Below are 14320 nucleotides of genomic sequence, written 5' to 3'. Positions count from 1 at the left end.
CTTTCGTTGAACTATCTGCACGTGCCTGCACTTAAGCACACCCGACTCTTGTGTTATTTAGAATAGTTGCGGGCAACTATCTTAACGCCTATATCAGCCTGGTTACGCCCACTGCAGGGCAAAGGCCTCTCCCATACTTCTCCAACAACCCCGGTCATGTACTAATTGTGGCCATGCCGTGCCTGCAAACTTCTTAATCTCATCCGCCCACCTAACTTTCTGCCGCCCCCTGCTACGCTTCCCTTCACTTGGAATCCAGTCCGTAACCCTTAATGACCATCGGCTATCTTCCCTCCTCATTACATGTCCTGCCCATGTCCATTTCTTTTTCTTGATTTCAACTAAGATGTCATTAACTCGCGTTTGTTCCCTCACCCAATCTGCTCTTTTCTTATCCCTTAACGTTACACCTATCATTCTTCTTTCCATAGCTCGTTGCGTCGTCCTCAATTTGAGTAGAACCCTTTTCGTAAGCCTCCAGGTTTCTGCCCCGTAGGTGAGCACTGGTAAGACGCAGCTATTATGTACTTTTCTCTTGAGGGATAATGGCAACCTGCTGTTCATGATCTGGGAATGCCTGCCAAACGCACCCCAGTCCCTTCTTATTCTTCTGATTATTTCAGTCTCATGATCCGGATCCGCGGTCACTACCTGTCCTAAGTAGATGTATTTCCTTACCACTTCCAGTGCCTCGCTACCTATTGTAAATTGCTGTTCTCTTCCGAGGTGGTTAAACATTACTTTAGTTTTCTGCAGATTAATTTTTAGACCCACTCTTCTGCTTTGCCTCTCCAGGTCAGTGAGCATTCATTGCAATTGGTCCCCTGAGTTACTAAGCAAGGCAATATCATCAGCGAATCGCAAGTTACTAAGGTATTCTCCATTAACTTTTATCTCCAATTCTTCAGAATCCAGGTCTCTGAATCCCTCCTGTAAACACTCTGTGAATAGCATTGGAGATATCGTATCTCCCTGCCTGACGCCTTTCATTATTGGGATTCTGTTGCTTGCTTTATGGAGGACTACGGTGGCTGTGGAGCCGCTATAGATATCTTTCAGTATTTTTACATACGGCTCGTCTACACCCTGATTCGGCAATGCCTCCATGACTGCTGAGGTTTCGACAAAATCAAACGCTTTCTCGTAATCAATGAAAGCTACATATAAGGGCTGGTTATATTCCGCACATTCCTCTATCACCTGATTGATAGTGTGAATATGATCTATTGTTGAATAGCCTTTAGGGAATCCTGCCTGGTCCTTTGCTTGACAGAAGTCTAAGGTGTTCCTGATTCTATTTGCGATTATCTTAGTAAATAGTTTGTACGCAACGCACAGTAAGCTGATCGGTCTATAATTTTTCAAGTCTTTGGCGTCCCCTTTCTTAGGGATTAGGATTATGTTAGCGTTCTTCCAAGATTCCGGTACACTCGAGGTCATGAGGCATTGCGTATACAGGGTGGCCAGTTTCTCTTGAACAATCTGCCCACCATCCTTCAACAAATCTGCTGTTCCCCTGATCCTCCCCAGCTGCCTTCCCCCTTTGCATAGCTTCTAAGGCTTTCTTTACTCCTTTCTGCGTTACCTGTGGGATTTCGAATTCCTTTAGACTATTCTCTCTTCCATTATCGTCGTCGGTGCCACTGGCACTGTATAAATCTCTATAGAACTCCTCAGCCACTTGAACTATCTCATCCATATTAGTAATGATATTGCCGGCTATGTCTCTTAACGCATACATCTGATTCTTGCCAATTCCTAGTTTCTTCTTCACTGTTTTTAGGCTTTCTCTGTTCCTGAGAGCATGTTCAATTCTATCCATATTATACTTCCTTATGTCAGCTGTCTTACGCTTGTTGATTAACTTCGAAAGTTCTGCCAGTTCTATTCTAGCTGTAGGGTTAGATGCTTTCATACATTGGCGTTTCTTGATCAGATCTTTCGTCTCCTGCGATAGTTTGCTGGTATACTGCCTAACGGAGTTACCACCGACTTCCATTGCACACTCCTTAATGATGTCCACAAGATAGTCGTTCATTGCTTGAACACTAAGGTCCTCTTCCTGAGTTAAAGCCGAATACCTGTTCTGTAGCTTGATCTGGAATTCCTCTATTTTCCCTCTCACCGCTAACTCATTGATCGGCTTCTTATGTACCAGTTTCTTCCGTTGCCTCCTCAGGTCTAGGCTAATTCGAGTTCTTGCCATCCTGTGGTCACTGCAGCGCACCTTGCCGAGCACGTCCACATCTTGTATGATGCCAGGGTAGCGCAAAGTATGAACTCTATTTCATTTCTAGTCTCGCCGTTCGGGCTCCTCCACGTCCACTTTCGGCTATCCCGCTTGCGGAAGAAAGTATTCATTATCCTCATATTATTCTGTTCCGCAAACTCTACTAATAACTCTCCCCTGCTATTCCTAGTGCCTATGCCATATTCCCCTCTGCCTTGTCTCCAGCCTGCTTCTTGCCTACCTTGGCATTAAAGTCGCCCATTAGTATAGTGTATTTGGTTTTCACTCTACCCATCGCCGATTCCACGTCTTCATAGAAGCTTTCGACTTCCTGGTCATCATGACTGGATGTAGGGGCGTAGACCTGTACAATCTTCATTTTGTACCTCTTATTAAGTGTCACAACAAGACCTGCCACCCTCTCGTTAATGCGATAGAATTCCTGTATGTTACCAGCTATATTCTTATTAATCAGGAATCCGACTCCTAGTTCTCTTCTCTCCGCTAAGCCGCGGTAGCACAGGACGTGCCCGCTATTTAGCACTGTACATGCTTCTTTTGGCCTCCTAACTTCATTGAGCCCTATTATATCCCATTTGCTGCCCTATAATTCCTCCAATAGCACTGCTAGACTCGCCTCACTAGATAACGTTCTAGCGTTAAACGTTGCCAGGTTCATATTCCAATGGCGGCCTGCCCGGAGCCAGTGATTCTTAGCACCCTCTGCTGCGCCGCAGGTCTGACCGCCGCCGTGGTCAGTTGCTTCGCAGCTGCTGGGCACTGAGGGCCGGGGTTTGATTGTTGTGTTCATATAGGAGGTTGCGGCCAAGTACTGCACCAGGGTGGCCAATCCTGCTCTGGTGAGGGAGTGCGTTACCGGTTCTGGTCACCGGCATCAGGCCACACTCCAGGCCTGTTTGTGCAATTTTATCAACACGCGGATTTTTTTTTTAATCCGGTGGAAAATTGCCGGCACCGGGATTCGAACCACGGACCTCTTGCACGCGAGGCGAGTGTTCTACCTCTACGCCACCACTGCATCCAAAGTAAAGAATTATAGGCCGCTTTTTGGAAGGTTTTCCTAGTCTATAGATTCTAGCGATTGATACGCGTTTCACTTCCAATTTATGCTCTAAAACATTTTAGTGACATTGTTGTGCAAGACAGATTCAGATTCGTTTGGTTCTTCTGGAATGCCGAACACAACAAGGTTACTCCTGCGGCTTCGATCCTCGAGGTCAACTAGTTATGCTTGCTGGGACCTGAGTGCAGCATGTATAGTAGTCATAGATGCGTTCAATTCATCCACGGCACAACTATTAATTTGCAAATCTTTCACCTTGTTTACTAAGTTTACTAATCGCTCTCAAAAAGCTCTTATGGCTGACTCTGTCTTGTCCAGGCGACTTTTGATTCTCAGCAATGTCAGAACCAATAGCTTGCTGCCCATTAATAATAGTGTGAAACATTTCTTCCATTGTGGGTCAGCGATTTTCCTCAACATCTGTGCCCACAAGAAGCTCGCATACACAAAGACACTCATAAAAAATACGTTCAGATCTACGCTGGCACGGCGAAGCCATCAAGCAACAATCACCGCTGCGGATCGAATGATAATTACTAACCTGAACAAGAAAACACAGTCGCATAGTAAATGCACTGCTCCCTACGCTTACGCCGTGCCCACTGGTGCTGCCGATGAAGGGTCTCTCCTTTATAGCTGTGCCTGGTTATGTTACAAAGCCTTGGCTCGAGGGTAGCGATGCTGGGTCGAGGTCAATGCACCTGCTTGTTTCCTTATTGTCGTCGCTGATTTTACATACGATGATTACAGACGGCGTGACCAAAGCGGGTGAACTTGCTGCGTCGGTTGACACCAGGAAAGCCTATATATACACCTCTATACACGAAAACTTTCGCTCACTGGTGAATCGGAAGGCTGCGAACGCAGATTTTTTCTACGGCACAGAGTCAACAATGCGCTACTCTCATTTGAAAATGATAAGAACAGAAATAACGTTCACTATGAGCTCGCTTTCACCACAAAAGGGGCGCATGCATCTCAGTTCGCACCCCTCGGCGACGCATTCCAAGAGTTACTGCTGCCTATTTCGTGAATATTACGTGCCTAAAAATTTTCTTGAGTTGTCCGTGATAGACGCCTTTCGCTGGTCGCGACGGGTGACTCAATATATAACGATTCCTAAACGGTTATGGCCTCGTAGCTCCGGAATCACACGTGCGCAGCATGCCGAGAACCCGGTAAGATATAAGTCGTCTCGGCCGCGATTGGCAGCGCTTAGAACATGGAGGGCTAAGATAATGGTGAGAAACTGTTCGCTTATCTTACCGGAAAGGCGCCTAGACACGAAGTACTTTCATCTTGCACCCCTTTGATGGCCGAGCCGAGGAGAAAAAAGATCCCGCGCATGCTGGAGAACCGTCGCTTCGTGTCTGGAACTTTTTCGTCTTCGGCTGCTGGTACTGTTGCTGTCTCTTGCCTTAGCGCGGGACAAACTGGGGTAGGCGCGCAGTAATATAATCTGTCCACCAAACCTATCCGAGCAGCAGGAGCTCCAGCCCCGCACTGGTGGTTACGCCTGTACACCGCGCCAGCAGAAGGGTCCGTGGACAGGCCCTTGAGTTTGTACTCGTCCCAAAGGAAAATACCAGCTCCGACCACCCCAATTGGTATGGAAGGCTAAATGCCGATTCATTGCAGGCTACTCAATCCGGGAACACCGAATTCCTTCCAAAGCGCCATATATGAGGATGTTTAAAATTGGCTAGTGCACTATAAACGTGTCGCTGCGTTCAAGAAGTGGGATGACGCAGGCAAACTGAAAAACGTATATTTCAGCCTTAACGTGAGCGCGCGTGTTTGTATGAGAACCGTGCAGATGCCCTAACTTCAAGGGCAGAATTCAAACGCCGTCTTCTTGAGACCAATGCTAACCTTGGTGGCCGAGAGCGAGCTGAGCGTGACCTCCAGTCACGTATACAAATGCCGAACGAAGTCGTCGTAAGGTACGTCGAGGACATGAAGCATCACTTTCGATGGCTCGACCCCAGGACACCGCAAGAAAAGAAGGTGCTGCACCTGATGCGTAGAGTGAAAGAGCAGCTGTTCGGCAGTCCTGTGCTCATCCTCCCAAGACGATATAAAAATTTCTTTCCGAGGCCGTCGCCATGGAACAGACTCTTCGGCACCGCACACCATCATTCGAGCGCCAAGTGAACGCTGCCTCACCTACAGACTCCTTCGCAGCTCTCGGGAGCCACGTCAATTTCTTTCGAGAGCTCATTCGTTCCATCATCCGCCAAGAATCCCAGAAACTGCCGGTACCCTCACAGGCGATGCTCAGCTTTGTCCAGCGTTCTCCGTGACGAAGTCCAGCATGTGATAAGAGAACCATCCTTCAACACATAAGCTCGACCGCGAAGGAGCTGACAACCCCGTATGTCATATTCGCAAGCTTTGAGGCAACCTGGCCCTCCTTCGTCCCCGCTTCGCACCGCGTGCCAGGCCATGCTACAACCCGTCCAAGCGGCCTCGGACTACCAGGACCACCGACAGGCCACAAAGAAATCAGATGTGTGGCGGTCACCCTACCGCCGTCCCCTTCGCTATGACTGTGGCGAAGCTAGGCATGTCTACCGACAGTGCTCCAAACGAGAGCTCGGACTACGCGGATTCTCCGAAAACTCGCCGTGACATAGGTTTCGCCAGTGCTCTCCTGAAACTGAAGAATATGTTGCCCAGCAGGCTGGATCACCATCAGCTCGACACCAGTCACACTCTCCTTCGGCGCGTTGGTTTTCTCAGATTCGTCGTAAGTATTCGAGCGTGGTGCAGGTATGGTCGCCCAGCCCGTGCCAGGAATACTAACCACGACGTACTTCTGTGGCGAGGCCGCTCAGTCTAGACGTGCTCAAGGACACACACTGACGCGTACGCGGACCCACGATACATCGACGGCGACAGTACCTGCTGATTACGGAAGAAGAGTTTCCTTGTACATTCCTTGAATTCTAGAAGGTCGTGAATTGACTGATTTAGTGGACACTGGAGCGGTTTATTCTATAATCCGTGAAAAACAGGTCACCCTTCAGAAGAAAGTGACGACGCCTTGGAATGATCCGCCAGATCGTACAGCTGGTGGGCACATTGTCACTCCCCTCGGAATTGAAACGGCACGCATACGAGTTCGCGGCTCTACGTTTGTTGCCATCTTGAGCATTCTTCCTCAGTGTTGTCGAGACATAATCATCGGCACGGACTTTCTCAGGGAGCAGGGAGCTATCATCGACATTCGACAACGCTGCATCATTTTCTTGACTAAGAGCGCCGCGGTGGTGACTAGCGCTATCCACTCTCGAGCATCTCTTTGTGTCATCGTCGACGCTGTCGCGAAACCACCGCGGCAAGTGTCGTGGTTCAAGTGGCATATGACAGACTCTTACACAGTGAAGTGGTCACAGAAAGCAATCGCTCTCTCCTGCTTTCTCAAGGTGTTTGCGTAGCAAGAAGCCTCATTGATCTCCATGATGGCCACTGTGAGGTTCTTGTGATGAACATCGGCTGTGAACCCCGGCACCTTTTCCCCAGTACTGTCATCGCCTACGCCGACCAGATCGCCGATGTAACTGAGTGCTTTGTTTCCGAGGGAAACGGCACCGCTGAAGCACCTATACACAACGTCGACATTAGTCCAACAATTACCGAAGGGAACAAACAACCCCTGTGCGAGCTGTTGCTTGAGTTCTACTCTTGCTTTCCACGGTCGCCGAAGGTACGTCAAACTTCGATTCCGAAACACCGTATCATCACATAAGACGATGTGCCCCGCATACGGCAACAGCCTTATCGTGTTTCCCCGACCGAACGACATGTGATACATACGCAGGTGAAGGAAATGCTTCAAGACGGCGTAATACAGCCTTCGTGCAGTCCCTGGTCACCGCCGGCTGTTCTTAATAAACAGAAAGATGGCACGCTTCGGTTTTGTGTTGACTACTGGAAGCTAAACAACGTCACAAAAAGGATGTGTACCGGTTGCCTCGTGTCGATGATTCTCTGGACAGGCTGAGGCGCGTGAAGTATTTCACCTCAATCGATTTTGAAAGGCGGCTACTGGCAAATTGAAGTACATGAGCGGGACCCCGAGAAAACTGACATTGAGAGTGCGGACGGTATTTACGAATTTAGAGTACTCCCTTTTGGCCTCTGTTCTGCTCCAGCCACAATCAAGCGTATTATGTATACCGTTCTCGCTGACGTCAAATGGAAAACTCCCTCGTCTATCTCGATGATGTCGTTATCTTTTTGGAAACTTTAGACGAGCACCTTCGACGCTTTCAGAATGTACTCAAACCAATTCGATCCGCTGATCTGACACTCAAGCCAGAGAAATTACATTTCGGTTACGAGGAACTGAAGTTCCTTGGTCACGTCGTGAGCGTGGCATTGGTTCGGCCCGATCACGAGAAGACTGCTACCATAGGTGCTTTCCCAGCTCTAACAAACCAGAAAAGTATCCGACGATTTTCATGCTTGTATGCAATTAACGATGCTGCATTAACAATTTCTGGAAGAGTGCAGAGCTACTATTTCGTTTTATGCGTGGCGCGGCGCCCTTCCTCTGGACTGATAAAGAACAGACCGCCTTTGCGTAGCTACAAGGTCGATTGTCTTATCCTCCTGTGCTCGGTCATTTTGATGAGGCTCTGAAATAGAAGTACGCATTGACGCCATCAATATTGGTCTCGGAGCTATCCTAGTGCAATGGCAAGGCGGTACTGAACGAGTTATCGCCTATGTGAGCCGCACTCTGTCACACGCCCAGTCCAATTGTTCCACCACAGAGAAGGAGTCCCTTGCGTTCATTTGGGCTACTGCAAAGTTTAGGCCGTATGTGAACGGGCGGCCACCTAAAGTTGTCACCGATCATCACTCTTAATGCTGGTTGGCCAAACTCCGAGACCCTTCTGGACGAGTGGCACGTTGCAGTGTGCGACTCCAAGAATTTCACATCACCATCGCATACAAGTCAGGCAGAAAACATGAAGATGCTGACACGCTATGACGAGCACCTGTTGAATCTCATTATCCCGACGAGGAAGACGACAGTCCCTTCCTGGGAGCCCTCAGCGGGTCAGGGCTGCTTACTACACAGCGATTGGATGCTGAGTTAAGGCCCATCATCGATGACTTAGAAGGCGGCATGGCGTCCATTCCACGCCCTATTTGGCGACGGTTGTCGTTATTTTGCCTACGAGAGGGCATCTTGTGCAAAAGAAACACAGGTGCCGGCGACAAAACACATCTTCTAATAGTGCCCAAGGCCTTCGTGACGACATCTTATTAGCCTGCCACGACAAGCCGACATCTGGTCACTTGGGCTACTCAAGGACTCTGAACAGGCCAACACAACTGTACTACTGACATAGACGGACTCTGCGTCAAACGCTACGTGAAAAGATGCCGCGAATGCGAGCGCCGCAAGTCACCATTTTTCAAGCCTGCACGCCTTCTACAACCCATCGACCATCCACGTACGCCGTTTGATCAAGTTGGAATGAAGCGTCACGGACCATTTCCCTTGTATTCCTCCGGCAATAAGTAGATCATTGTCGCCACTGATTACTTCATGCATTACGCTGAGGCTAAGGCACTACCACGCCAGACAGTATCTGAAGTTGCCGAGTTTTTTATGTATGACATTGTGCTTCGGCATGGCGCACCGTCATTCATCATCACTGACCAAGAGAAAGCATTTGCGGCCAAAGTTCTGGGCGACATCCTCAAGTTGAGTTACACGAGTCATCGAAAGGCCACTGCACACCACCCTCAGACTAACGGCTTGACAAAAAGACTAAACAAAACACTGGCAGACATATCTATGCACGTGGATATGCAGCACGAAATGTGGGACGAAATCCTGCCGTACGTAACATTTGCGTAAAGACTGCCACGCAGGAAGATACACGATATACGCAGTTTCCCCTTGTTAATGGTCGAGATGTTCAGACTATGCTAGACTCCATGATTCCATATGAATACATCGATCAGCTCTACCAGTTAGCTCCCGACGTTGAGGAGTACATTCATCGCGCCGAGGGAGCAGGTCACCTGGCCCGTGTGCACATAAAACAGCAGCAGTGTACAGATAAAATAATGTACAATCTCCAACATCGACAAGTTACCTATGAGCCTGGTGACCAAGTTTTGATTTGGACCCCCATTAGACGGCCTCTGCGAGAAACGCCTGAGCAAGTACTTCGGACGATACACAGTATTAGCGAGTTTTAGAATAGGGGCCCCAAAGAAATAGCGTCGAAGCCACTGCGCATGCGCAAGACGCAAACTGCCTTTGGGTTTTGCGTTGGGAACGCTATTTGACCGATTTAGCGGGAGCCCAAACAGCGGCCCCAAAAGTTTTGCGTCGGCAAACATGGCGGTACTTATCGAAGCGACGGCTCTAACCTAGCACCAAACTGGGTTCGATTCGCGGTAACGCGTGAAGTTCGCAAGCTAAGAGAAGTGACTGCGGTTATCGCTTTCTCTCAACTAGCGTGTGTTATGAAGATTGACTCATTAGACGCCGTTGATATTGAATTCGATTGTGGATTTTATGGCTCGTAGGCCTAACGCGGCTAAGCTTGGCTGGTGAAGGCTAGTAAAGTTGGTTTGCTCAAAACTAAGCACAACTAATTGTTCGCTGCTTACAGAATAACCTCTAAATTGAAAGTAAATGCGAATGCACGAAAGTCAAAATTATTATTCCTATCATAACATGGCATATTTTATTTAATTATTTCTAATAGCTTTTCTTTGACGCCGTAGTGGCGCTGTCAGCGCAAGACGCTATCCGCAAACGTAAAACCCTATTCTAAAGCTCTTCACTCCTACGTGCCCCAACGCTAACACCCGCAAAGCACTTTGGGGCACCAAACTATTGGGGCCCTTATTCTAAAACTCCCTATTAAGGCGTTTAAGCGACGTGAACTGTAAACTGATTCGAGACGGAGACCTGCGATCGCTCAACGCCGATTACAACGTGCAGAGATTGTACACGTCGTGCGCCTCAAGCCTTATGTTACACAGTCATGTTAATATAGTGTACTGGTGAAACTAACTTTCTTTTTTTGATCTAGTCTCGTCGTCCTCCAAAAAGCTTTTTTTTTTTGTTCCCGACCACCGAACTGATTTTATTTGCCTCGTCTCATGTCCGTGTATATGTAGTGCGTTTCGTTTCTTTTGTCTTACCACATTTGTGTATTTTCCTTGTACGTCTTGTGTTCGAGCATCGAGTCAATGCGTCATTCAGGGGAAGCTAGCAAACGGTCAGCATTGAGTCTCCAGCACAAACGTAGAAGAAGACGCGGAGGAGAAAAAATGTCTCGCGCCAGCTACAGAAGAGTCCTTTGGTGTCTGGCTGCTGGTGGTGCTGTTGCTTGCTCTTACCTTACCGTGCGACAATATATATGTGATAGCACGCCGGCAATCACGTTTACACGCGCCCATGTACGCACATATGAACAAAAATGTACTCGCGTTCGTACACACTAACATAATACAGAGATACTCCAAATGCTTGCCCGCATTGACATTTATACACGCGCACGCACGCAAATTTGCAAGACATGTACGCACGTTCGCAAACCCTAACCGAAACGCACACACAGATAGGTGCGACACATGCTTTCCTGCATTCACATATATACGCGCCCACGCACGCAGATATGCATAAAAATGTACGCCACACGCACGTTCGCACACACTAATACAAAAGCCCACAGACAGAAATACGACACATGGTCGCCCGCATTGACATTTAAACGCGTCCACGCACGCACACCTGCTCATAAATGTACGCACATTCTCACAGAGTAACAGAAACGCACACACAAAGAGGTACGACACTTGCTCGCCGGCATTCACATTTATACGCGCCCAGAAACGCACATATGCACAGAAATGTACGCACGCACGCAAGTTCGCACATACTAACACAAGCGCACACACAACACATCCTCGCCCGTATTCAAATTTGTACGCGCGCACGTACGCACACAAGCACAAAAATTTACGCACGTTCACACACACTAACACAAACGCACACACACAGATATACGACACATGCTCGTTCGCATTCACGTTTACCCGCGCCCACGCACTCAAACATGCACAAAAATGTACGCAGGTTCGCACATACTAACACAAACGCACACACACAGAGATACGACACATGCTCGCCACTTTCACATTTATACGCGCCCACACACGCATAAATGCACAAAATGTATGCACGTACGCGCACACTAACCCATACACACACACACAGAGATACGACATACGCCCACCCGCACCTATTTTTACACGCGCCCACGCACGCAAACATGCAAAAGAATGTACGCATCTTCGCACACACTAACACAAACGCACACACACACAGATACGACACATGCTCGCCAGCATTCACATTTATACGCGGCCGCGGACTCACATACGCAGAAGAATGTTCGCACATTCGCACATACCATCACAAACAGAGAAACAGAGACACAACTCATGCTCGCCCGCACTCACAAATTTACGCACCTACGCACGCACACATGCTCAAAAATGTACGCACAGAGTTGCCACACATGCTCGCCCACATTCACATTTGCACGAGCCCACGGAAGCACGAATGCACAAAAGTGTACGCACGCAAGCACGTTCGCACACGCTAACACAAACGCACACACATCACATGCTCACCCGCATTCACATTTACACGCGCACACGCTCACACATATGCACAAGAATGTACGAAAGCACGCACGCACACACAAACACAAACGCACACACAAAGATACGACACATGCTCCCACGCATTCACGTTCATACGCGCCCACGCACGCGCATATCCACAAAAATGTACGCACGTTCGCACACTAACACAAACGCGCACACATAGGGACACGACACACGCTCGCCCGCTTTCACATTTAAACGCGCCCACGCACGCAAACATGCAGAAAAATGTACGCACGTTCTCACAGACTAACACAAACGCACACGCACAGAAGTACGACACACGCTCGCCCGCACTCACAAATATACGAGCCCACGCACGCACATAAGCACAAAAATGGATGCACCCACGCACGTTCGCACACACTAAGGCAAACGCACACTCAACGCATGCACGCCGGCATTCAGGTTTACACGCGCCCACGTACGCACATATGCACAAAAATGTACTCACGTTCTCACACACTAACACAAACGCACACATACAGAGATAATCCACATGCTTGCCCGCATTGACATCTATACGCGCGCAAATATGCAAAAATGTACGCGCGTTCGCACACACTAACAAAAACGCACACACAGAGAAGTGCGACACATGCTTTCCCGCATTCGCATATATACGCGCCCACGAATAAATGGTAATGGCGTATAAATGGTAATGCAGGCAAGCATGTGCAGTATCTCCGTGCGTGTGCGTTTGTGTTAGTGTGTGCGAACGTGCGTACATCTGCTGAGGATTACAAGGTTATTCTGCCCCAACTGCCAACTGGAAACGCTTCCCTGAACACTGTATTTCTTCATTGTGATGTGTCTGCGAGGCCCTACCGAATCAACGATTTCGAAGAAGAAATTGAGCGCCTACAAGTAGTCAAGGATGTAGCGTCGATCGGTGCCTACCAGATGAATCATGTCTGGGCGCTAACGACATATTCCATGGCCGCAAAACAAGTGCTCGTAGATGCAAAGGAACTGCGCATCAAAGGTAAAAGATGCCTTTTCATCGATCCCAACGACAGTCAGGTGAGAGTCAAACTTCACTGGCTTCCTTACCATATCAGTGACGACGCCGTTCGAAAAGCGTTGGAACCATATGGGAAAATTGAAGAAATGAGTAGAGAAACGTGGCTGACTGGAAAATTCAAGGGAGCGCAAACCTCATCTAGGTCGGTGATTTTGAGACTGAAACACGGATTTACTGTCGAATCGCTTCCGCATCAGATTCGTATTGAGGGCAGCAACTCTTGTAATTGTGCCTGGACGACCACCCCTGTGTCTGAGATGTAAGAAATCGGGCCATATAAGAAAGGATTGTCGTATCCCGCGGTGTTCTGCATGCCGCAAATTTGGTCATGAAGCTGACGACTGCAGGAAAACTTACGCTACCATTACACGGGAAGACGGCGAGAACGACGACACAGATGCGCTCATGGACGAGGATGAAGCTGTAGAAACTTTACAGCCTCGTAACATTAATCTTTCCTCGTGGGTACCTGAGCCTGCAACACCAACCACGCAAAAAGAAGCTGAGGCCGACTCACCAGTGAAGGCTGTATCACCTGTTGTCTCTGTAACAACGGATAAAATCTCGGGGGAGCCCGCAGAAAAGTGCAGTGTAGTGTTTCAAGTTCCGTGCCCTTCAGTGCCTGTAGAGTCACCGACCGCGTCTAAAGTGAGCTACCCAGCAGAACCAGAACGCCCGGAGACGCCCGTGGCGTCTGACGACGCAATATCTGCGACAGAAGCAGAGATTGAGGACCGTCCCAAGACGCCAGCGGCGTCTGAAGCCCCGTACCTTCCAACGGAAGCGGAGACGCCAGAGGCGTACCATTCCCTGGAGTCTGAGCCGGAGGACGCAAGCAATAGGGCTACAAGGATGCCTGAGCTTGGTTCGGACGAGGATGAAGGCACATCAGGAAGCATTACGGAGATGAGAAGCATGGTGCAAAAAGTAAAATCGAAAGCGGCCATGAAGAGGAACCGTGTTACCACGGCTCCTCGGATACCGCACGTAGAAAAACGTCACAAGCGCTCCTTGTGACCTGTAAAGATCACGCCTCAAAGGTATGCATCATTGGCCGGACTATCGGCAGTTTTATCACTATGGCTTACTTAAAGCTAGCAACATTTAACTGCGTGAGCTTGGTCGCACGCAGGAGGAAGCAGTGGTTTCTAAATCTCCTGCTGCAAGAAAATGTTGACATTGCGTTTATTCAGGAGACAAAACTTTCATCGAGTGTGCAGTTGGAAGAGATGGACCACTTTGTTCGCAACCATTACTCGTTTCA

At 48.7% G+C, this 14320-nt stretch overlaps 1 protein-coding gene across 1 annotated transcript; it reads left to right on the top strand.

Annotated features, from left to right (window-relative positions):
* Window positions 1-10547: 10547 nt before the first annotated feature.
* LOC140219603 (uncharacterized) lies at window positions 10548-14073 on the top strand. Its single transcript, XM_072289518.1, is given in 3 exon segments — window positions 10548-10573; window positions 12767-13273; window positions 13275-14073. Coding segments are annotated over 3 exon segments (1332 nt in total).
* Window positions 14074-14320: the final 247 nt, after the last annotated feature.

The sequence above is a fragment of the Dermacentor andersoni genome, chromosome 7, assembly GCF_023375885.2.
Source record: "Dermacentor andersoni chromosome 7, qqDerAnde1_hic_scaffold, whole genome shotgun sequence".
Lineage (NCBI taxonomy): Eukaryota > Metazoa > Arthropoda > Arachnida > Ixodida > Ixodidae > Dermacentor > Dermacentor andersoni.
This window is presented reverse-complemented; position numbering and strand designations above follow the sequence as displayed.